At 42.4% G+C, this 22610-nt stretch overlaps 1 protein-coding gene across 2 annotated transcripts in view; it reads right to left on the bottom strand.

The window, feature by feature from the left end:
- The window catches only part of CREBBP (CREB binding protein), a 131423-nt gene that overhangs the window by 12083 nt on the left and 96730 nt on the right, over positions 1 to 22610 (bottom strand). For both annotated transcript variants that reach the window (XM_030848519.2, XM_030848516.3), the window contains 9 exons: positions 21080 to 21259; positions 19880 to 20069; positions 15495 to 15613; positions 14414 to 14653; positions 13542 to 13630; positions 7994 to 8074; positions 6146 to 6202; positions 3369 to 3446; positions 2974 to 3041 (listed from right to left, as the gene is read on the bottom strand). In XM_030848519.2, the coding sequence (XP_030704379.1) occupies positions 2974 to 3041; positions 3369 to 3446; positions 6146 to 6202; positions 7994 to 8074; positions 13542 to 13630; positions 14414 to 14653; positions 15495 to 15613; positions 19880 to 20069; positions 21080 to 21259 (1102 nt within the window). The remainder of the gene's footprint in view (positions 1 to 2973; positions 3042 to 3368; positions 3447 to 6145; positions 6203 to 7993; positions 8075 to 13541; positions 13631 to 14413; positions 14654 to 15494; positions 15614 to 19879; positions 20070 to 21079; positions 21260 to 22610) is intronic.

The raw sequence follows: 22610 nt of genomic DNA, 5'->3' as shown, positions 1-22610 counted from the left end.
TATTAGTTATCTATTTTACACATATTAGTGTGTATATGTCAATTCCAATCTCCCAATTCATCCCCCCCACCCCCCCCCACCGCTTTCCCCCCTTGATGTCCATACGTTTGTTCTCTACATCTGTGTCTCTAATTCTGCACTGCAAACCTGTTCATCTGTACCATTTTTCTAGGTTCCACATATATGCGTTAATATACGGTATTTGTTTTTCTGACTTATCACTCTGAAAATATTTTTTAAAATACATTTATTTATTTTTGGCTGAGTTTTCATTGCTGCATGCAGGCTTTCTCTACTTGTGGCGAGCAGAGGCTACTCATCGTTGCGGTGTGTGGGCTTCTCACTGTTGTGGCTTCTCTTGTTGCAGAGCACAGGCTCTAGGCGCACAGGCTTTGGTAGTTGTGGCTCGCAGGCTCTAGGGCGCAGGCTCAGTAGTTGTGGCGCATGGGCTTAGTTGCTCCGCGGCATGTGGGATCTTCCCAGACCAGGGCTCGATCCCGTGTCCCCTGCATTGGCAGGTGGATCCTTAACCACTGTGCCACCAGGGAAGCCCAAAATACAGTTTTTAAATGAGACAATTATGACGGTCTGGTCACAAGCACCAAACTGAACGCCGTGAAGAGGGCTGGAGAGGTGCTCCGCTATGTCCCCTGAGAGAAGAGCCATGGGCTTTACACACGGGACGGCACAGTGAAAAACCTGGAGAGCAGCCAGCACGTGCTCAGAGACTCAGTACTGGGGAAAGAAGGGCTGTTCTCATGCTGCGGTGCCATGTGGAGGTGTCCTCCAGACCAGCAAGTTCAGGCACTGAGGGCAGGCATTTCTGCAACAGCCCCTCCCACTGGACAGGAGGGCCCAGGCCACCCTCACTGTGATGGTGCCTCGGGCTTCCCACAGGGTGGCCACGTGCTTTGGTTTAGGTTCCCGTTTCCACTCCCCACAGCCCATCGTGCTGCAGCGGACGGCCCTGTACATGCCTTTAGGCACACGAGCAAATATCTTTGTAGGAGACATGCGTCAAGGTGGAACCGCTGAGTCTAAAAATGGACATTTTAAATTGTACCCCACCATGTATATTTTTGGCCACGGTGCATGATGGGAGCCTTATATTTCCCTTTATGTGATCAAATCCTTCAGCCTTTTGCTTTCTGACCTCTGGGCTGTATCTTTTTTAGGAAGGTTTTTCATAACTGAACACAGTAAAAACACTCTCTTTCTCTGACCTCCAAAGCATTTGTAGTTGTTACTTTTCGCCCCTTTAGCCACCCGAGTTGCGTTGTGCATGTGGCGTATAATGGGGAGGTGGTTTTGGGTGGATAGTCAGTTGTTTAGTATCACTCTCTGACCAGCAGCTGGAAGATATTTTCAATGCAGTCGTCCCTCCGTACCCACAAGGGACTGGTTCCAGGAACCCCTCAGACACCAGAATCCAAGGATGCTGAAGTTCCTGACATACAGTGGTGCAGTACAGAAGGCCCTCTGTACCCACAGGTCCCACATGCGTGGACACGGAGGGCCCACTGCACTAAGTCTTGGCAAACTTAGTGGCAACCTCTCTTTTGTGACTGACAGACACTTGCAGAGATGATGCAAATCAAAAACCCAGGGGAGACGCACCACTTCTAAGGTCCTTTTCTGTAAGTGAGGGTTCTACATCTTTGAAGCTCATTTGCCGAAGGTCCACATATCCCTCTCCACCATTCTCTGGACACTAGGGGAGGGTGGGGGCTGGGCCAGCTCTCAGGTTCTCCTACCCACCCCCCCCACCTCTACCCCTCTCTCTTCTGGCCGCAACTGCTCTTCTCTTGAAGCCTAACTCTCCTGGCAATTTCTGTTTTGGTCACCAAAGCTCTGGCCCAGGAGATTGATTCTAAGTAGCTGACTGCTTTAGTGACATCACTCAGAATGGATCCTTTAAAGTAGGGGTTCTCACCTGCACGCCCCCAACCCAGGACACCTGGTAATGTATGAAGACATTTCTGACAGCCACCATTCATGGGGGTGGGGTGGGGCAGGCAGTGTTACCAGCGGTTAGTGGGCAGCAGCCTGCTGCTAAAATTCTAATTAAGCACAAGACAGCCCCCATAACAAAGACGTTTCTGGCCCAAATGTCAGTATGCATCAGAAACCCTGATCTAAAGAGAAATATTATAATAGCTGGTGAATTCATCAATATTTCAAAAGATTTTATAAGAGTGGGTTTAAGTGATAGGAAAACTGTGGATTTTGGTAATGACACAGTTTGAACGTGAATTAACGCTGACTTGGAAGGCTTCAGAGGGGCTTCTTCCTTGCCTGCCACCCTTCCCTCCTGCCCACGGACCTCCCCCTCCATCCCATCTCTCTTCTACTCCAGCTCCTCAGGTGGCCTGGCTCTTTCTGGGGAGCCCTAAGCGGTGTGCTAGTTGTTGCCTATCCTACTGGAGAGAAGTGAGAGCAGCAGCCGAGTTGACAAAGACGACACACTGTACACTTCCGAAAAGTGTCATCTCTAAAAAAGTGAAAACTACCTATGAAAAGTTACTCCTATAGCAACAGGGCGCTCTCTCTGCTCCTCGCAGACACCAGCAGCCGCTCCTAATGCGGCAGTGACACACCCAACCAGCCCTCGTGCAGACCAGGCTCCTGCCAGTCCTGGTGATGTTGGCTGATTCCCAGAGGGCCCCAGAGGGTCACTCTTCACAACAGCAGGGCCCACACCTACTGATGGGCAAACAGCCGCCCCCGCAGGTGCCCAGGGCTGAGCGTGCCCAGGATGTGTGTGTGTTATTTCTAAGCTACTTGAGAAGGATCTGCTGACAGATTTTCTCTCTCAGAATTCACAAAGTTTACTGTATGTGTTTTAGATGAAAGTTTCTAAACTTTCATCTAAAACACAGACTGATCATAAAGTTGACTTTCATATAAAGATCAAGGCAAATGATTCTCTTCAAGGGTAAGACAAAAAAATACAAAAACCCTTCCACAACTTACTCTTAGCACTGAATTTGTTTTCTTTACGAGTTCTGCCCGTTTTCTTCAAGCAGTTGTCACACACAAAGCTGCAAAAAAAATAATGGGTGTGATCAGATTATATAAAACAGTATATGTTGCCAAACCAGTGAAATGCAGCATTAAAATACTTCGCTGGCAATTAAAATCGCATCATTATACAAAAGTGAAGAGGCAGACTGCTTTGATTCTACAATTCCCAAAGCGGGCAAACACTTAAGACTTAAATTTAGAACAAACTGCCATCCATCTAATTGCCGGATTCTTGCTGACAACAATGAATGAAATGCAGTAGCAGCCAGCATCCTCCCCTCTACTCTGTGCATAACTGCTTTCCCTTTCCCGAGATCACAGGAAATCACCAGGAAATTACTCACCCTGAAGGCCAAATGATATCATAGTGGAGAACACAAATCTGATGCATCTTCCGGCCACACTCCTTGCAATCAACGAAACTAGAAGACAAAGAAAGTGCACTGTGACACACGGAGCCACATACATAATGGAGCTTCTACAGAGCCTGTGTGGTGTGCTCACACCTCATCCCCTTGATGACTTCAAGAATCTGCAGCATTAATGCATCTCTTGACTAATTGAGCCGTATTTTAAAAAATGCATCAGTACGATATTTTCTATAGGAAAGACTGACTTTCGCCCTTTCTTTGTACAAATGCCTCTTTCCTCTCTTCTCCCAATCTGCTTTGCAACTGGAAGTGAACATTTATTTCTAAAAATTGTTATGACGAAGGCCTATTTTACAGGTCAGTATTTCTGATATTACTACAGATTTTCAAGACCAGTGCTTGCTCTAGATGACTGCACATATCTAAATGGACTTAAATAAAAGAGAACAATACTGTCAGTGTTACAAACCCTTGTTCTTAAGCCCAGGTGCAGGAAACGTCTGCTGAGTCAGCTACAAGGGTGGGAAATGACGGCCTTTCTTAAAGTAAACACTAGAGAAGTTGGGATGCACCATGCCACCTGCCCCCTGCACAGCTTCCGCCATAGCTCACCTGGGCCCTGTCACCTCACCTAGGAAACTTAATCGCCAACATGCTTGAAGGTCAAAACCTATTTTTTCACCCATGCCCTTAAAGCCACCACAACTTATACCCTGTGGAAGGCTGAGGGGCTAGAAAGTACCACATTTCTCCAAACGGTCCTGGGTCCCGGCTCTTCCTATCATGCTAGATGCCAGTCCCCATAACCTGACGCCTGCTCTCACTACTGCTGCTCGAGTCCCCGGCCCCTGACCACCCTAACTGCCCTTGCTGAGCAAGCCTTCCACCACAGATCAAGCCCAATCCAGCTTCTCTGTCCCTGCTCTGTCGGAGGAGAAAAGGACACACACAGGCAGACTGTGCAGAATGGCAGTGACCCTCATCGGCCATCCTCAGTACTCTCTGCTGTCCTGCCCCAGCTGCTGCCCTTCCCAGCACACACAGGAGGGAATCCAGCACCCTCTGCCCCCTTGTCCTACGGGGCTCCATCCATACTCCCTACATGCCCTGCACTTGAGCTCACCTGAAGTGCTGCTGAACATCCCATGTCCTTTCATGTCTTTGTGTCTAGAATGCTCTGCCCACCACCCCCAACACCTGCTTCCAAATGAGTGTCACCTTCTCCACTGGGCCAGGGTCCCCCACTCTGGACTACCTTACTGCCTCCTGCTGCCTATGCTACGATCCGTCTGTCCTACTGGAAGACAAATGGCTGGAGGACAGACCCCCTTTATCCATCTGTGTCTTCCCCACTGCCTGGCAACTACTGCTTCAATGTAACGTATTCTGAAATTGAAAAGTGAGTATAGCAACTAACATAACATTGTAAATACTCCAGTATAAAACAAAACTTTGGGGGGACTTCCCTGGTTGCTCAGTGGTTAAGACTCTGCACTCCCAATGCAGGGGGCCTGGGTTCAATCCCTGGTCAGGAAACTAGATCCCACACGCATGCCGCAACTAAGAGTTTGCATGCCACAAATAAGGAGCCCACGAGCAGCAACTAAGGAGTCTGTGAGCCACAAACTAAGGAGACCACCTGCCACAACTAAGACCCAGCATGACTAAATAAATAAATATTTAAAAAATAAATAAATAAAATTAAAAAATTTAAAAAACTGAATATAAATCACAGGGAAACAGGAAAACTGTCAGGGAGGACACAATGTGAACAGGGAGACGGCTAGTCAGGACCAACAATCCACTGACACTAGAGACTAAAGAGACAGGGAGCAGCCTCCTCATGCACCAGGCACTTTGCTAAGTAATCAACGTGCTCCCCCCGCAACCTGGGCACAGCCGGCAGGAGAGACTAAGTCAGCTCTCAATGGGAAGTGGAGTCTGTGTCTTCCGTTGGAAGCTCGGAAGTTGAGCCAAGGGAGGGGAGAACCTGTTTCTCAGCTCTGGATGCACCACAGCCACATTTACCAAACTCCCAACAGTGCTGGAGCCTGTGCTCACCAAGCAACCCTGGACGGGCGTTCACCACAGTGACAGAACAAAATGGGCATCTCCACACACTGGGGTGCCTTCAGAACTCAGCTTTGGGTACCGGGGAGGAGCCACCACATGGAAGGAGCTCTGAGGCCTCTTTAAGGGGTTATTACAAAGCAAAATTTACATACTGAGTATTCTCACTGATCACTGGAAGAAAGGAAATTATCTGACAACGACCTTTGAAAATATACCATACCAAAGATGGTGACAAGAACATACAACACTGGGCTTCTCATTATTTATTTTTAAAAAGTGGTTTCTAAGAGTTTTTCTTTCTGAAATTTCCCTTTAAATGATACTAGCACCCCTCCACCAAATATTCCTACCTTTAGTCTCTAAAGATTCACACTAAATGGCTTCTTAAAGACAACGATGATGAAGTTATTACAGAGATTCTAACAGAGCCAAAACATCCATCTAATCTTACATTAAAGGGTGTTAAAATTCAGTAGCTGGACAGCATGCTACAGAGACATACATCTTTTGTGTGAGTTAAAACAGAATCCACATCTGAAATAACTTCACACAAAAAATTCCGCCCATGGTAATATATTTATTTCCAGTGTCTTCTCCCACAGCCCAACAATAAGGAGGAAATTTCCTCATCTGAAACTAAAACCTAAAAGTCAGAAAGAAAATAGCTGTATACTCACGGTTCAGGATCTAAGGTATCATTTTTCTTCTTTTCAAACTGATCCTTTGAAATTGTCCTTGTTTTTTTGGGGAGGGGAGAAAGGAAAAATGTTAATTAACTAAATTTATCTGTTGAGTATAAACTATAGGGTCTCTGGGATATTATTCTGTAACTAGTTCTTCACATAAAAAGTAAAATGATGGTCAGCTGAAATCTCAAGTAGATGTAATAATGGCATGAACATACAACATTTAATTCTATAGAAAGCACTACCTTTTATTTTTCTCTGCCTTACTTGGAATATTTCCTCCAAACTATCATCAGCACTTATTACAAGATTTAATTTAAGGCTAGTCAAAATACACTGGCAAAATTATGTTGAGATTCAAACCTGTTAATTTCCAATCAAATCTATATGGTGAATGACTGCTGAATTTGACCAACACTGGCATTTTCAATTCTTCTAATTACAATATTCCTTCATTGACACAAGTCAGCATGTACTTGGGGATATTTTACTTATTCTTAAAGGGCTGAGTATTTCATTTTTGTGGTACTTTTATTAGTGTATATGTGAATTACTTGATTCACAGAATTATACAATCCAATTATTAATCACATAATTGGACTAAAGAATTAAATTGACAAGGGACAGAAAAATTGAATATGTAGAATTTCTGTCATTTTTGTTTATGTATCTTACAGGCAGGTATGGTTTGTTGTGCGATTGAATAAAGTAAACTTGAGTTGCAGAGTAAGTGTCCAACAGTGCTGGAAACTGCTTCAGTGGGAAGCCTTTTTGCCTTTGGGGGGACAGTCACACAGTAGACTCCCCAGAGTGGCAGGAATCATGGCAGAGTCGGGAGAAAAGAAAGATCACAAAATGCTGGCAGTCCTAGGCAGCTATGGTGGCTGGCAGGTTTTTAGGTATCTCAAGCATGTAAATGAGTTGACCATCCAATCTGTGGATTTGCTTTTGCTTTTTTTTTTTTTTGTGGTACGTGGGCCTCTCACCGTTGTGGCCTCTCCCGCTGTGGAGCACAGGCTCCGGACGCGCAGGCTCAGCGGCCATGGCTCACGGGCACAGCCACTCCGTGGCATGTGGGATCTTCCTGGACTGGGGCACGAACCCGTGTCCCCTGCATTGGCAGGCAGACTCTCAACCACTGCGCCACCAGGGAAGCCCTGCTTTTGCTTTTTTCTCACCACATTCTGGCCATTTGCCTACTCAAAAGTAACTCCATCAGAGGATAAGCATCAGGGAGGAAATGGTGAACTCAGTGAGGGAATGAACGAACTAACTCATGCCTCTCCATGCTGGAGCTGTGAGCAAGAGTCCAACCTCCAGAGAGGAAGGAGATACAGGTACTCGCTGGGGTCTCACCACCTGGGTTCTGTTACCTCTGCAACTTAAAGGACAGAGGTTTCAGTGGAAGATCAACTAAATGCTACAGACAGGGTATACACACAAGACTCATTTTTGCTACTGTCAGTTAGTTCTGTGACAAGGGTTACCTGGTTTCTTAGGTGTAACTGAAAATTTATAACCTTCCCAAATGGAAGTTGACAGCCACTAGGAAAAAGCAAGTGTTTTAGAAGAAGAGATAGAGCAAGGTCAAGAGAGACCACTGCACTGCAGTGGGGGCTACAGCATCACGGTCTCAAGCAGAGGGAAGAATGTGCAAGTGGCGCTGGGATTCAGCTACAACAGCTACATTGTAAAATATGAATGTGGGTATAAGTAATATGAAAAATACACTATAAAAAAGTCACAGTGGGTGGCAGTGGTGCTTCCCTTTTAATCACATATGAGAACAAAACAACAATTCAGAGTCACCCCCGGGAGAAATGACAGGATGGTACTTACGTCTGGGGTTGTGAAGGGTCGTCACCCAGGGTAACATTCTCCCCCTGGATCTCTGTGAAACACTTCTCACAGAAATGATACCTGTCAGCAAGAAGGCCATACTTGGGTGAACTGGTCCATCATAACACACAGCCACCCAAGCAACGAAGCCACCAATCAGAGCAGGGCAGATCACCACGACGAAGGGGGGGCGTTGTTGGTTGATTGATGGGTCAGTGAGGACAATGAAAGGAACAGGGGCAGGTGGGGAAGGGCAGGATTAGAGAACAGGGAAGGGAACAAATAGCACAGACATAAAGGTAAGACACAAACACCAAGACAACACAGAGCAGAAAGCCAAGGCAAAGCATTGATTAGCATTCGGTCTCATTGCACACATCCCAGGCCATCATCACTAACAACGGGTTCGTCCAGCTCCAAGATGCAAATGTTTTCAAGGAGTTGTTAATACTAGAATTGCAAGGAGCCTAATTTTAGGAGTTTGGATTTTGTTATTACTTAGAGAAAACCAGATATAACTACAGGTTTTGAGATGGAAAAAATTTACTTTGAATAAAACAGTCTGACAAAAGGCCTTAAAAAAGCAATTTAAACTGAAATAGCTTTTTTTCAAAATGGAAAATTTATGCTTGACAGCAATTCATAGATTTTATTTCCGGTATTAAGCCAGATCTTTAAAGGTATGAAAATGTTGATCACTCAGAACTGGTTTTAATTTTCTCCTGTTACTTTTCACATGTTAATCACTCAGTTAATTGGGTTACAATAGAAATGAAACCAAATCCATATTCTAGACAAACATTTAACAGAAATGCAATCAGGGTCAAAGACTTTCCAGCCATTTATCAGTAAGACTATACAGAGAAAAACTGTGATATATTGTATAAACAATACAATATATGTAAATCCATGAACAGTCTTAAAATTCAATTCTAAGCTTCAATTTAAACTTTTTGGTATTGGAACCAATCATTCATCAATCTGAGATACTCAGTGATTTCTCTAACTTGGGGACAATCCAAGTTAAGCAAATTTAGAGACTTAATCTTTAAAGCACAATCTGCATTTGAGAAATTATCCATCACCCCAATTTCTTATAGTATAGAGCCTGGGCTCAAGCTATCAAATAAGAACAGTTAAAATAAAAACTATTAAATGTTTGGAAAGGACACAAATGAGAAATCAACAAAAATGCAGGCTGATGCTGCATAAACAAGATGGGCACAAAGGAATACTGTAGAAGTAAACAAGCCGAATGAGGTGAATTACACAAGCAAAAGGGATGAGTATAAGGTACGACGGCAGCACAATAAAATGCGGTTTTAGTGCTCAAAACTACATCTACAAGATGCCAAGAGGATTAGTGTTGAAGACACTGTGACGAAACTTGGAGCGCCACACTGAACCACATGGGCAGAAGGAGATGCGGCAGCTTGCAGCTACACACAGACACAGACACACACGCACACAAACACACATGTGCGCACGGCTACAAACAACTGAGATTCAGGCCACTGCCTGGCCAGTTTATTCTTCATTACCACTAAAATAGGTCCCCACAAGTTCTAATTCTAATCTTAATTAAACACATTGAGCATTCTGTCTGCTATATTTCACTGACTAAACACACATAGTGAATTAAAAGTATAAAACTTTAGAGCATGCACACATCTCAAGATTATTCAATTTTTCATATTTGTTGATGAGGAACATGACAGATTCACTGTGTGTAGCAACTGGATTAATAAGAGTTTCTTGCTGGGACCAGTTTATTTAGAATTAATTCAATCAACAAAGTCTGCCAAGATTAAAAACTGACCAGGAACAAACAGGTTAACACTGCTGTTTTTAAAAATACTTATCTCTTTCTCTGAATGAACTACAGTAATATTCTGGCTATTCACTATTTTGTAAATATTTTTATGGAGGCTTGAAATCATGTAGTAAAAGGAATTTCCATGTGTAGAAGGGCATGATCATCACTGGCAAGAAAGAATTACACTATAGAAACTATAAACCAATTAAGCAGCAATCAGAACAATATGCAAAAAAAAAAGATACCCCTTCAACGCCAAATTGCTTCCTTTTAAAAAATGAATGAAAGTGTTCCAATTTATTATGATCAAACTCAGCCACTGTGCGCTAGCTCAAAGAGGACTACGGAACACACTGTGAAATGAAATTGCCACGGTAATTACATGTGAGTCTAAACGGTTTTAAAATCCTGGACAAACTAAACTCTTAGCTTTTATGCAAGCAGGACATCAAGCCTAGCAACATCTGGGGAACAAGGATCATAAACCCATCATTTTCCACTGGAGGAAACTGGCCCAGAGTGAAGCACTGATGGCTGAATGGCAGCCCCTGGGGTGGCTGCAGAAACCTACGCCCTCTGTGTATAACTAACTTCCATTCCCAAGAACCTCAGGGTCAGAAACTGGGAGGGACAGAGTGTCTGTCCCAGAGCAAGGCCAGAAATGTCAGAGAATCGAATCTGTTCAGGTGTAAGGGGAAAGGGAGGGGCCCTGGCCTCCCTTTAGCTCCCTTCTGATATGATGATAGCCCACCCATCTAGTCAAGTAGGCTGAAACCACTCTGGTAATCAGTGGGTGACAGATGTTAATGTCAGACTTGCCCCATCTTATACCTAGTCCAAACTTTATTCATCCTGGAAATACATAATGGTTCAGAGATTCACTTTTCAACCGTAAGAGCCTAGATGACCTTCTGCCTTACGTGAAGGAAGCAGTCTGATGAATATGGAATTATAAAGGAGAAACACTTTACATAATCTGATGATGATGTACATCTGGGTACCTAAAGTTAGCACAATGTAACTGCAGAGTTCATCTGTAAGGGTAATCTAATGTATGGAGTAAATTTTCAAATGCAGATTGTTGTAAGTACCATATCAGTATATAAAAATAACTTGGATAATAGATAATATCTATTCTTATCTATCAATAATAAACTGTTAAAGTTATAGAACAGTTTTCCCAACATGACTTACTTTCAAAATTTCCAAGTGTGGAAACAAGTGAAAATGTAACCATATACTAGCTTATCTATTAGTTTCACTTGTTTAAACGGTCTGTAGAATTTCCTACTCTAAGTGCCCAGTTTAGGACTATAAGTACCAAAACAATTATTCAAAAGAACACCATGGTGTTCATCAACAGTCAAGGTTGAGAATGAAAATGTAAGTAGTTGAAATGTCTATCGCAGAATTAGACCACTGCTTTCACAGACTCACAACGTGGTATCTCTTCCAGTTCTGTATTCCAGGAAGCACACCTTGTAAGATTCAGCTGAGGAGCAGTATATGCTCACACTCATTTAAAATGTATTATGCGTAAAAGAGAACTCCTTTATTTATGCTTCTACTCTTAAGGAAAATATATTACTTTTGCTCAATAAAAATTAAGTCCTATATAGAAGTAATATTGGACATTTCAGAACTTTCAAAACAATCCTTTGTTTGCACCCCATCAACAACCTCCTCTGAGGAGGCAGTAGTGCACACTGATGCCATTCATTCTATCGAACTTGAATTGCTCTCAAGTGAAATACGGCCGAAATCTGTGCAAGTCAGCCGAGGCAGGGTCCAAAGAACCCAGGAACAGTGAAAAGCAACAATGAAAAGGCCCCCAAACTTAAGAGATGATGGTAAGCAATCTGCTGTCTGCTCTTCCTTCTAGACCCAAACTGTGTTGGGTACTTAGCAGTGGGGGCATTTTTCAGGGTATAGTTAATTTTAACCTGTTCTCTTAAAATTTCATAGCTGTATTTTGCACCTAACAGTTTCCAAAGCATTGTCTCATTGGAGACTGACAACTAAGGGTGTCAGGAAAGGTGTTACTATGCCCATGTCATGGACAAGAAGGTTAAGCTTGATACATTACAGAATGTGCAAAAGATCATGGGGCTAAAACTGTAAATGGAGGGGCCAGAACCTCCAGAACAACACTTGTCACTATAGGAAAGATTCCATTTGGGCCACAGTATCATTTCAAACTTTTAGTTTTAAAATGCCTCTATCAATAGAAGAGCATGCAAAGACAGAAAATGAATTCCAAATGTTAAAATATTTTTAGCAGGACAGTTGTGCCGGCTGCACTTCCAGTAGAGGTGCCTGTCCAGGGACACCCATCTTTCCCCTCAAACCAGCACTTCACTAAGATAAGTGAGCTGGACAAGGCTTAGAAATCTTGTCTTAAGACATTTTTAGGTCAACAGTTCTTTTTTTTTAAAAATAGGATTTTGATGAGAGTCGTTAATTACCTTGAATATGTTTTTTAAAAATTTTATTATTTTTTTTAATTTTAATTTTTTTGGCCGCACAGCATGGCTTGCAGGATTTTAGTTCCCCAACCAGGGATTGAACCCAGGCCATCGCAGTGAAAGTGCTGAGTCCTAACCACTGGACTGCCAGGGAATTCCCTAGATATTTTTTAAAAATTAAAATAATTAAAAAAAACATAATTGGAAGAAAAGTAACTGCAACATTCCAAATTATTCAGGCCTCTGCATGTACCTTTGAAAAAATAAAAACTTATTTTCCTCAAAGTATTAGAACATATGGAATTACTATAAGCAAACAAGATAAAAATAATCAAAACATCAAACCCTAAAGCTGACATTTAATACTTGAACCTAAAAACAAAGAACAGGCATGAAGCCTCATCTTGGTCACATAAAGAATTTAGTTGCCAATTCATAGAATGAAGGCAATGTAATTGAATTTGACAAAGAATTACAACCTATGTTTCAAGGCAGGACGCCCTCATGCTATGGCAACATGCAGTCACTTAAAGCAATGGATACAAAGTAGCTTAATTTTCAAAACAACCCTCCAAACCAGGAAGTTGTAATTAGGTAAGGGAATCAACAACAAAAATTATTTTCATTCTTCCTCTACTTAAGATAGGAGATCTATTCTTTAGCCATCTCCACATTTCAAGAGAATAGAAAATACTTCAAAAGCATACCTACCACTCACTAACCCCAAAAAGGCCACCTCATGAAGGGAGTCATTCTTAAACTCAATGAAAACACCGATCTCATTCTTACTGTGCTACTGATTAAAAAGAAAAAGTCTATGGTTTAAAATTTTTAAATGAATTAGAGCAAACACAAGTCTTTCCATCAGACTGTACAGGCCAAATTAGCTAGGCAAATATTTACACACAGACTGGTAAAATACAATGTTTCAATTTTATTATCTTAAAAAAGGCAGTCAACCTTTGTTAGAGTTACTCTCCACTTCAGACTCTTTCTCATATGGTTACATTTTGGCTTAACACATGTACTTGATCCAACTAGTGCAGCAAGCAGTTTTGAGCTTAAAATTTTATACTATACAAGCATGCTTTTAAGTTAAGAGACCATGGGCCTATCTGAGTGACTGAGAAACAATGAAATTTTGGCCCTTTTTACTGAAACTTCAGGAGAGAAATAATGAAATGTACCCAAGCTACAATCAGACGAGCATGCCTCGTCCTAAGACCTTCTTTTTGTCCCATGATTCAAGAAACTGCTCAAGGCTTACCTATTCTGATAGCTGTAGTAGGCAGCATCACGAGGAATTGTACACAGCTGCTTCCCGTAGCAGCACAAAGTCTGTGGGGAAAACTCATACTGCAAAAACAAAGGAGAAAATACTAAAAATATATCCCATTTACTGTCATGCAATGTTCTGTCCAATATGGAGTTAGATTTAGCTAGTAAATTATTTGTTAGTATACTGGATAGTTTTCTAACGATTCTCACATCTATTTAAAGACATTTCTGGATACAATAGGATAGAATTAGTGTCTAAGAGACTTTTTTTTTTTTTTTTTATGGCTGCCTTGGGTTTTTCGTTGTTGCGTGTGGGCTTTTTCTCCGGTTGCGGCGAGCGGGGCCTACTCTTCATTGAGGTGCGCGGGCTTCTCATTGCGGTGGCCTCTCTTGTTATGGAGCACGAGTTCTAGGCGCGCAGGCTTCAGTAGTTGTGGCACACGGGCTCAGTAGTTGTGGTTCACGGGCTCTAGAGAGCAGGCTCAGTAGTTGTGGTGCACGAGCATAATTGCTCTGCAGCATGTGGGATCTTCCCAGACCAGGGCTCGAACCTGTGTTCCCTGCACTGACAGGCGGACTCTTAACCGCTGCGCCACCAGGGAAGTCCCTAGTGTCTGAGAGACATTTGTTACAGATAGATGAATGGACACTGGGGCAGCCAGGAATGCTTAATCCAAGGCCTTCCCCCATAAGCACCTCTAGCTTCAGACAATCAACTGTTTTACAAGAGACCAGAATCCATCTGGGTCCTTCTCAGTACACAGGTGTGGCCAAAATACTGAGTTTATCATATCATCATAATACCCTTTTTGGCTGTATTAACAAGGGTAGTTCATTTTCCAGAAAAAGTTTCAACTGTACCTTGCGTCCACAGCAATATCCAAGGGATTGCATAACAGGGTCAATTTCTTGCTCAAAGACCTCTGCGAGCTTACTGCAGAACTTATAGACCCGGGATGTCTTCCGATTGTAGAGCCAGGCATTGTTGAACATGAGCCAGACGTCATCCACATACTGCCAGGGTTCCTGGTACTGCCCTGTATCCAGCTTCCGCTTGATGGTGGAAAGGTCCATGGGATTCTTCACAATGTCAAAATAATCCTGAAAGACAAAATGGTCTCAGTCTAGCATATCCCCCCCAAATTCCAAATGCCCATCTTATTTGGCAGCTTTATCTTAAAATAAAATTGAAGAAAGTACCAGTATAACTTCCATTTCTAATAGTGAAAAATGGGACTTGAAAAGAAAACAACTTCTGATCTTCCTCTGATTTTATTATCTAAAATTGTAATTAATATTTTCAAGTGTGATCAAATTATTTCAAAAGCAAAGTTAAAGAAAAAATAATATTAAAAAACTTATTTAATAAAACATGTCTTATAATGTCAGATTTTAAAAATAAGATTTTGATCCACCAAATTAAAATGGTGAACATATTTATCAGACAATATGTTTTTCTAGAGATTCATTCTTGGTCCTAGCAACCAAAATGAAATTCCAAGACAAACACAAACACAAAAGCAAAAATAGTAATACTGCTAAACAGAATCTGTTGGGTCACCATGGCCTTTGCAAGAGCACCCAGGGTTTCAAAGTGAGAGGCCCATGTGTTTTATAAGTGATGTTCACCAATTATTTAAATCCATTCCTGAATACAAAGTCTTACCCAAATATAAAGCAAGGCTACAGAGGCTGTGCGCCCCAGGGTGTGCTCCCCCCATCTCACTGCACCCCTTCCATGGACCCTGGGGCTTAACGGAACAGGGGGGAAACACACATTTCAGTCAGTAAGACAAAGGTGTATTATTGTTTTGACAGAAAGTATTTTTTTACATTAGGGAAAAAATTCTTATTTTACCCAATTTTAAGAGATAAAATGAGTATCATGGATACTCATGAATTACAGTGGTAAAGTTATAATGTTTTTATGATATCAACTTACTGGAATTCCTAGGAGCTGGGGATCTACAGGCTGCCGAAAAGGTAGGGACTCTGGATCCTGTCGATACAGCGCTTCTAGGGTTGGCATCAGAGCCTGGCGCAACTCCTCCGGCTTAAAGACTGCAGTTAAAAAGCACAGGAAACGATGCTATTGACAAGGCACCCAGACTCTTCCTCTGTCACTTTTCCAATGGAAGTCTGGCTACTTCTGAGAAGGCCTGAATCATTTCCCTCCCAGCCGTGAAGCTTCCAGGAGTCCACGGACATTCTAAAGCTACGATTCAGGGATTCTGAAAACACAGTCACACTAGTTTTTAAAAACTGCATCCACATCACGAGGCAAAAATACCACACTGAGAAGTTTGCTTGTTCAACAAAAAGATTTCCAGTGCCAAAACTTGGTTGGAACAGAAAAAACGAAGCTAACTTTCTAATCTGCCTCATTGATCAAATGGGTGGGTACAGAGTCATTTTCACAGGAAGGGGCTTTTCCTCGCCTGAGGAAACGTTTGTGTCCTTGGCTGAAGTAAACTCAAACCACCTGAGAGGAATGGTTTTGTATTACAACCTCACAAATAAATGTATACAGTAAGAGAGCCACAAAAATAAGTAGCTCTCTTATTTTCCCCAGAAGTTCTGTACTGTGTACTGTCCCCTTGCACATGTACTAGTGCCCATGTCTCCAACCTCTTGGCCCACCCATTTCCTACGATGCCTTCTGTTGTCACCAGTGTAAGAACAAGCACTGGCTGCCAAATACATTCAGGACAGTCACTCATACAAACCCCTCGTGAGTTCTAAGGACATGGGAAACATGCCTGTGAAGGTGACACTGAGTGTCACACACCCCCTCGCTCACATACGCTCCTGCCCACAGAAAAATTAGCAGAGGCAAACACTGCAAAGATGTTCTGATGACTTAGGTTCTAAGTGATGTGAAGTTTCCACTTTGTGGTTTTTTGAATTTTGAAAAAATTTTCTACAACAGATACATAACAAATTGTAATTTATAAATCAGACTAAAATACCATAAAAACCTAAAGTTCCCGTTGGGAAGTGGTATGCATTGAGTATATCGAGAGATGAAAACACTGGCTGAGAAGTTTCCAGAAACTTTATTGACATCAGAGCCAGGGAATACCCAGGTATCCTGACTGACCTCCTGAGGAAACGGCCTCCTGCGCTCCAGGACACATGGCGGTCAGCAAGCATGGGAGACAGCCAGTGTAGACACTCCCATGCAGGTGCAAAGGCCTGGTCTAGGGAGCAGATGTGCCCTGTGGAGCCTTGTGAAACACAAACAAATCCTGCCTTCAGCTAACCCCTTTTCTTCCAGTCTGTTTTTACAGAGATGAAGCAGTGTTTGGTTTTCTTTGAATAACTCTTTATAAGAAGACAATTCGTTAATCAATAGCTTTTTTATTCTTCTAGACCAGGGGTCGCAAACCACGACCCACAGGCCAAATCTGGCCAGCTGCCTGCCTTTGTATGGGCCCGGGAGCTAACAATGGTTTTTAAGGTTTTTAATGGTTAGGGAAAAAAAGAATGCTATTTTATGATACGTGAATTACACAAAATCACTTTTTAGTCTGACAAAATAAAGCTTTTTTAGAACACAACCGTCCTTGTTGTGCAGGTGTCCATGGCTGCTTTCGCACCACAAGGCAGGGCTCAGCAGCTGCAACAGAAACCTTATGACACACAAAGCCTAAAAGATGCACTACCTGGTGGCCCTAGACAGTCTTCTGATGCCCTGCTCCAGACCATCTCGTCTCCCAGTGCTGATCAAAACTAACATGGCCTTACGTGTATCTCACTCTGGATGACCGTTCACTCATTCACTAAACATTTAATACCTATGCCAAGGAGAAGTCATTTTCAAACTCCTGTCTTTAACAACCACACTGATGTAGTAAGACTCCAAATGAGTGGAAGTAGCAGTCAGAAGCTGTATTTGAAACAAGTTCTCTGCCACTGATTAGTGTGGTGTGCTATGAGCAAGTCACTCCACTTCTCTGGCTCAAAACCTTCTCAGGACAATCAGGTGGGGACCACATCAGCAGTCCCCAAACCATGGCCCATGGATACCTTAGGGACCCTCATGCAGTCTAATATGGTAGCCACCAGCCATATGTGGCTACTTGAATCAAAATGAATTAATATTAAATAAAATTAAAAATTCACTTCCTCGGGCACACTTGTCACATGTCAAGTACTTAGGAGCCACATGTGGCTGGTGACTGCCATAACAAGAGAGTGCAGATATACATTTCCATCTAGCACTGCCCTAGGCCTTTTCTAGGGGTCTGTGAAATCCATTTCCATAATATAAAACAATTTTCATGATAACACTAAGTTATCATTTGCCTTTTGCACTGTGTGCTGACATTCACACAGACTGGGCAAAAACAACAGTGAATAAAATCACTAGCACTGCAGCATGACCAGGCTGCAGCTCCAAACTCGACTTCGTGGTCGCCCCGTTCTTTGCTGCTGCTGTGCATACACAGGAAAAAACGTCATCTGCACTTACAAGTGTCCTTGATGAACGAGTCAAAATTCTTACTTATATTAAATCTCGGCCCTTGGCTACACGTCTTTTATTCTATACGACAAATTGGGAAGCTGTCATAAAGCACTTCTGCTGCATGCAGTGGTTGTCTTGAGAGAAAGCACTTGTGTAAGTGTTGAGTTGAGAGCTGAAGTAACTGCTTTTCTTCATGAAACACACAAAACTAGAAAGAATGGCTGATAGACAAGCTACAGTTACTCAGATCTGGGTATATGACAGACATTTGCTCAAAAATGAACGAAGTATGCCAGTTATAGTTACTTCCAGGACAACTGACGCTATTTGTTACCAATGATAAAATTTTGACTTGCATCAAAAATTAGAAGTTTGAAAAACCTATATCATGACACGTGAGCTCGACAGCTTGTCAAAGTTTACAAGACTTTCTGAAGAGACTCACAGTGATATTAATAAATGTGATTTTAAAAAATATCACATAATAAAGCATGTCAACATTTGGAAGATGAGCAAAACTCAGTGAGCCAAAGTCCCAGATGACCAGAGGATAGTGTTACAAAAAAAATCATGCAATGGCAAAAGATCCATTCAAAGTACAAGATGGACGATGGATTCTAACGCCACAGAGTATGAGAAATTCAGGGCTATGGATTCAGATTTCCCACTGCAACTAGCCTTTAAGAAACTTCTACTTGTTGAGTTTTGGTGTAGTATCAAAAAAGAATATTCACAATGACCTGAAAAGGCTACTAAAATACTCTTCTCTTTATTAACTACTAACCTGAGTGGGTCTGGATTCTCTTCATGTACTTCAACCAAACAACAGAATACAACAGCAAAGGCAGAGGCAGATATGAAAATCCAGCTGTGTTCACTTAACTCTCCGAGTAACAAAATTGTAAAACACAATGTCATCACTCCAACTATTTCTGTTTTGGAAGTTATTTTTAATTAAAATGTGTTATTTATGGGTGCCATGTAACAGATTTATTTTTAAATAAATATTAAAAAAGACATCTAATAGAGTAAATAGTGATAGATGATCCATACAAACAAAAACTTCTCTGGGATCCTCGACTTTTAGGAGTATAAAGAGGTCTGAGACCAAAAACTTAAGGCCTGCTGTCCTCTATGATCTCCAGGGTCTCTTCCAGCAGCAAAACTATACAGTATCAGCCTTTCTAACACTTTTCTGCCGTCTTTCCTAACTGGATCACCTGCAGCCCTCAACTACCTGAGCCCCATCTCACATTCCTAACGGTCACCTGACAATTTGCTGACACCCTTACCTCCGTACTTTGGACACATCTCAAATACATTCTATCCAACTTCCACCGTGAGCCTGGCTCATCCTGCTTATTTCAGAACCCAAAGTATCTTCACTTACCTGCCGCCCTCCCTCTTCCTGCTGCACTAGTCAGTGGGTTCTACTCTCCCACCCCCTGACTTCGGGCACTTAGTTTCCTATCTGTATCAGCAGAAACCTATAAACTTCAGTGCACAGGGTTGCCATAGTGATAATTTCCCTAACATCAAGCTTCCGGTCATCTTCCTGCTGGAGTCCATCAGTGGTTGTCCACAGCATGCCGAGTAAAGCCAGCACCACCCCAGACAGGCGGCTCATGGGCTGCTCCTCAGAGCCCTGGTCGCTTCTCGTTCCTACCACAGACCCCTGTGGGCTCACATCCTGGAGTTCAGCTCACTGTCACCATTTCTAAAACTTGCAGAATGGCAGGCAAGAAGGATAAAAGAAGAGATGGAATTCTTCTTCTGCTTTAGCTTTTAATCCACAGAATGCAATCCCAACACAATGGAAAAGCAGCACCATCCGGTAAGTTTACGAGAACATGACCTACTTTTTTTGCGAGGCTGAGAAGGAGAAGTGGACTGTGAGGCTGTCCCGTTGGTGCTACTCTCTTCTTCCTCTTTAGCTTCGACTTTCACTTCAGGTTTCTTTTCATCCACTTCCATTGGTTCCGACTTCTGCTCTGTTGTGTCTGTTTCTTCTTTAACTTGAGAAGATCCTTGTAAGTCCTCCTCCATGATCTTGAGAAAAACAAAATTACAGACAATGATATATGAATATGAAAGACCTTTATTCTAACTCAGCCTTATTGGAAGGCTCTTAAAAATCTCTATGGGCTTGTTAAAACCTTTCCCAAGTCAGAGCTGCATTGATCATTCCTTTTCTCTCCCACAAGAAGGGGTGGAGTGCCTGTTGAGTCACTTCAGTACAGCACCAGTGCATTACAGTCCTAAAAATTTTTAAATTTTTACATGCTAGAGTGCTTAAAAAACTTGTATACACATTGTATACACCAATTAACTGCCCAATAGTTTTACATATATTTCTAGTTTGGAACAAGAAGTGCCTTGAAAATTGTGGGAAGGATCAGAAATTCAACTGCTCAGAGGGCCAGGCAGGCAAAGCTAATGACAGCAGCAGGAGCTGTTGTGTGAGGCCGCGGGGAGCAGTGGACACTCTGGCAAACTAGAGAGCTCACGACCCATCTAAGAGCCACAGCTGGTGCTCCTACCTAGACTGCTGCCCTACAGGAACAGAAGCACAGTGCTGGCAGAGCTTCTCATTTTTCAAGAAAAGCCAGAAATCTAGAGTTTTATTTGTAATTTCCCATTTTAAAAATAATTGTGTGGGCCAAACAAAACACATTTATAGGCTGGATTCAGCCCACGGTCTGTCAGTTTCCAACTTCTGCTACAGGTTAATTAGTAAAAGAACACATCTCTTGTGCAGTCTAACTCTGCAGAATTATAAATGAATGAAGGATGGCAATGAAAAAGTTGCTGGATGATTTAAACATTTAAAATACAAGCCAGTGCTCTTCACTTCTGGCAAAATAAAATAAACCCATATTTCATATCTAAAAATAAATAACCAATCTGTTTTTAATCTCTTTCCAACTTGAACCACAATCGAATAGGATACTGAAACAGAGCAGGGACATCCACGGTGGACGCCTTGTGCCTCCCACGAGGACACCTCAGTGATGCCTCTGTGCGCAGTACATCTATTCACTCCCAGGAATGGCACCTACCGCAGCCCCAGGCTCTGCCTTGGGTTCACTGGCATCGGGCTCAGTGTCCTCAGTCTTGACCTCAGCCTTCATTTCCAGCATTGGTACATCGGGTCCTGGCTGCTGGGAGTTGGTTTCGGCGCTGGCCACTGAGGATGGAGTGGGGACCCTGTTATCAATGCTGGCTGCTGCCTGGGAAAGCTGTGGAGAAACCAAAATCATTTATCTCTGTAAACAATATAAATGATCTTAAACCCTGATGCTCACTCAACACACAGTTTCGCGTTAATCCTTCTCAATACTAATCTAATAGGCACCTCTATTTGAGAGAACTGAAGAATAAGCGTTAAAATAGGAGTTCCAGAGAAATCAAAATCAGGCAGAAACACAACTGACTTCTTGCCAACAATGCAGAGATGGAAGAACAGAGCTTCCTACCTTTTGACAGAGAATTATTTTCTGGGAATTTTCTACCTAAGTCACAGAACCTCCTATTTTAAATTTAATTCCTTCCAATGACATTAATGGTTATGGTAAACGCTGAATAATAAATATATAAGTATATATGCTGTAGAAAGGGGAATAAAGTACCTATATGGAATAAGAATGTATAACTAGCCTGTTAATTATAGGAACAGTGGTGGAGGAGTAAACAAACATTAAGAGAAGGAATCCCAGGGCTTCCCTGGTGGTGCAGTGGTTGGGAATCTGCCTGCTGATGCAGGAGACACGAGTTCTTGCCCTGGTCCGGGAAGATCCCATATGCCACAGAGTGGCTGGGCCCGTGAGCCATGGCCGCTGAGCCTGTGCTCCGCAACGGGAGAGGCCACAACGGTGAGAGGCCCACGTATAGCTAAAAAAAAAAAAAAAAAAAAAAAAAAAGGAACCCCAGAAAGAATTCTAAATTTTCATAGATTTACCCAATGGAGTTTTAAGTAAACAAACAAAAGAAAACATAAAATTACAAAGGGATCTTACTTAGAGATAAGAAATATAAAGTAAGGATCAATAAGCACACTCCCTTTGGAGAAATACAAACAGTAATGTCATCTTGGGGTTTATGTTGGGGTTAATTTTGACATTTTATAAATAAATACCCTCAGTCCCCACAAATAAAAGATAATGTATTTTAGGGGGAAGAAGGTTTTTAAGTTAGACTGATAAGAAAACAGACACTAAGATTCTGGTGAGAACTGGGAGAAGAATGTGGAGGTGAGCAGAAGCAGCCTCAGGCCCCTGTGTCAGTGGGGACAGCCCAGTCTAGGAGAGCAGGACTGGGTGCTGCCAGCAGACCATGGGACATGGGACACAGGACGTGGTGTGACCCTGCCACCTTCACCTCCCAGGAAGAATGGGTAAATCTAAGCCACAGAAGTGTTAACCTGAGCATGCCATTTTGTCATGAAAAAGAAAGGGCTTCCAGCTGGAAAACAAGGCTGATAGGTAAGGTCAAAGTACATACAACTAGGAACTTGACTTGTTTACCAAATCCTCATCACTACTAAAACTCAGAAGATGTCAATCTAGGACAGATAATGGGGGACGTACTGCT

Source organism: Globicephala melas, chromosome 15 (genome assembly GCF_963455315.2).
Source record: "Globicephala melas chromosome 15, mGloMel1.2, whole genome shotgun sequence".
Classification (NCBI taxonomy): domain Eukaryota; kingdom Metazoa; phylum Chordata; class Mammalia; order Artiodactyla; family Delphinidae; genus Globicephala; species Globicephala melas.
Note: the sequence above shows the minus strand (reverse complement) of the source record. Positions and strands in the feature narration are given on the sequence as shown.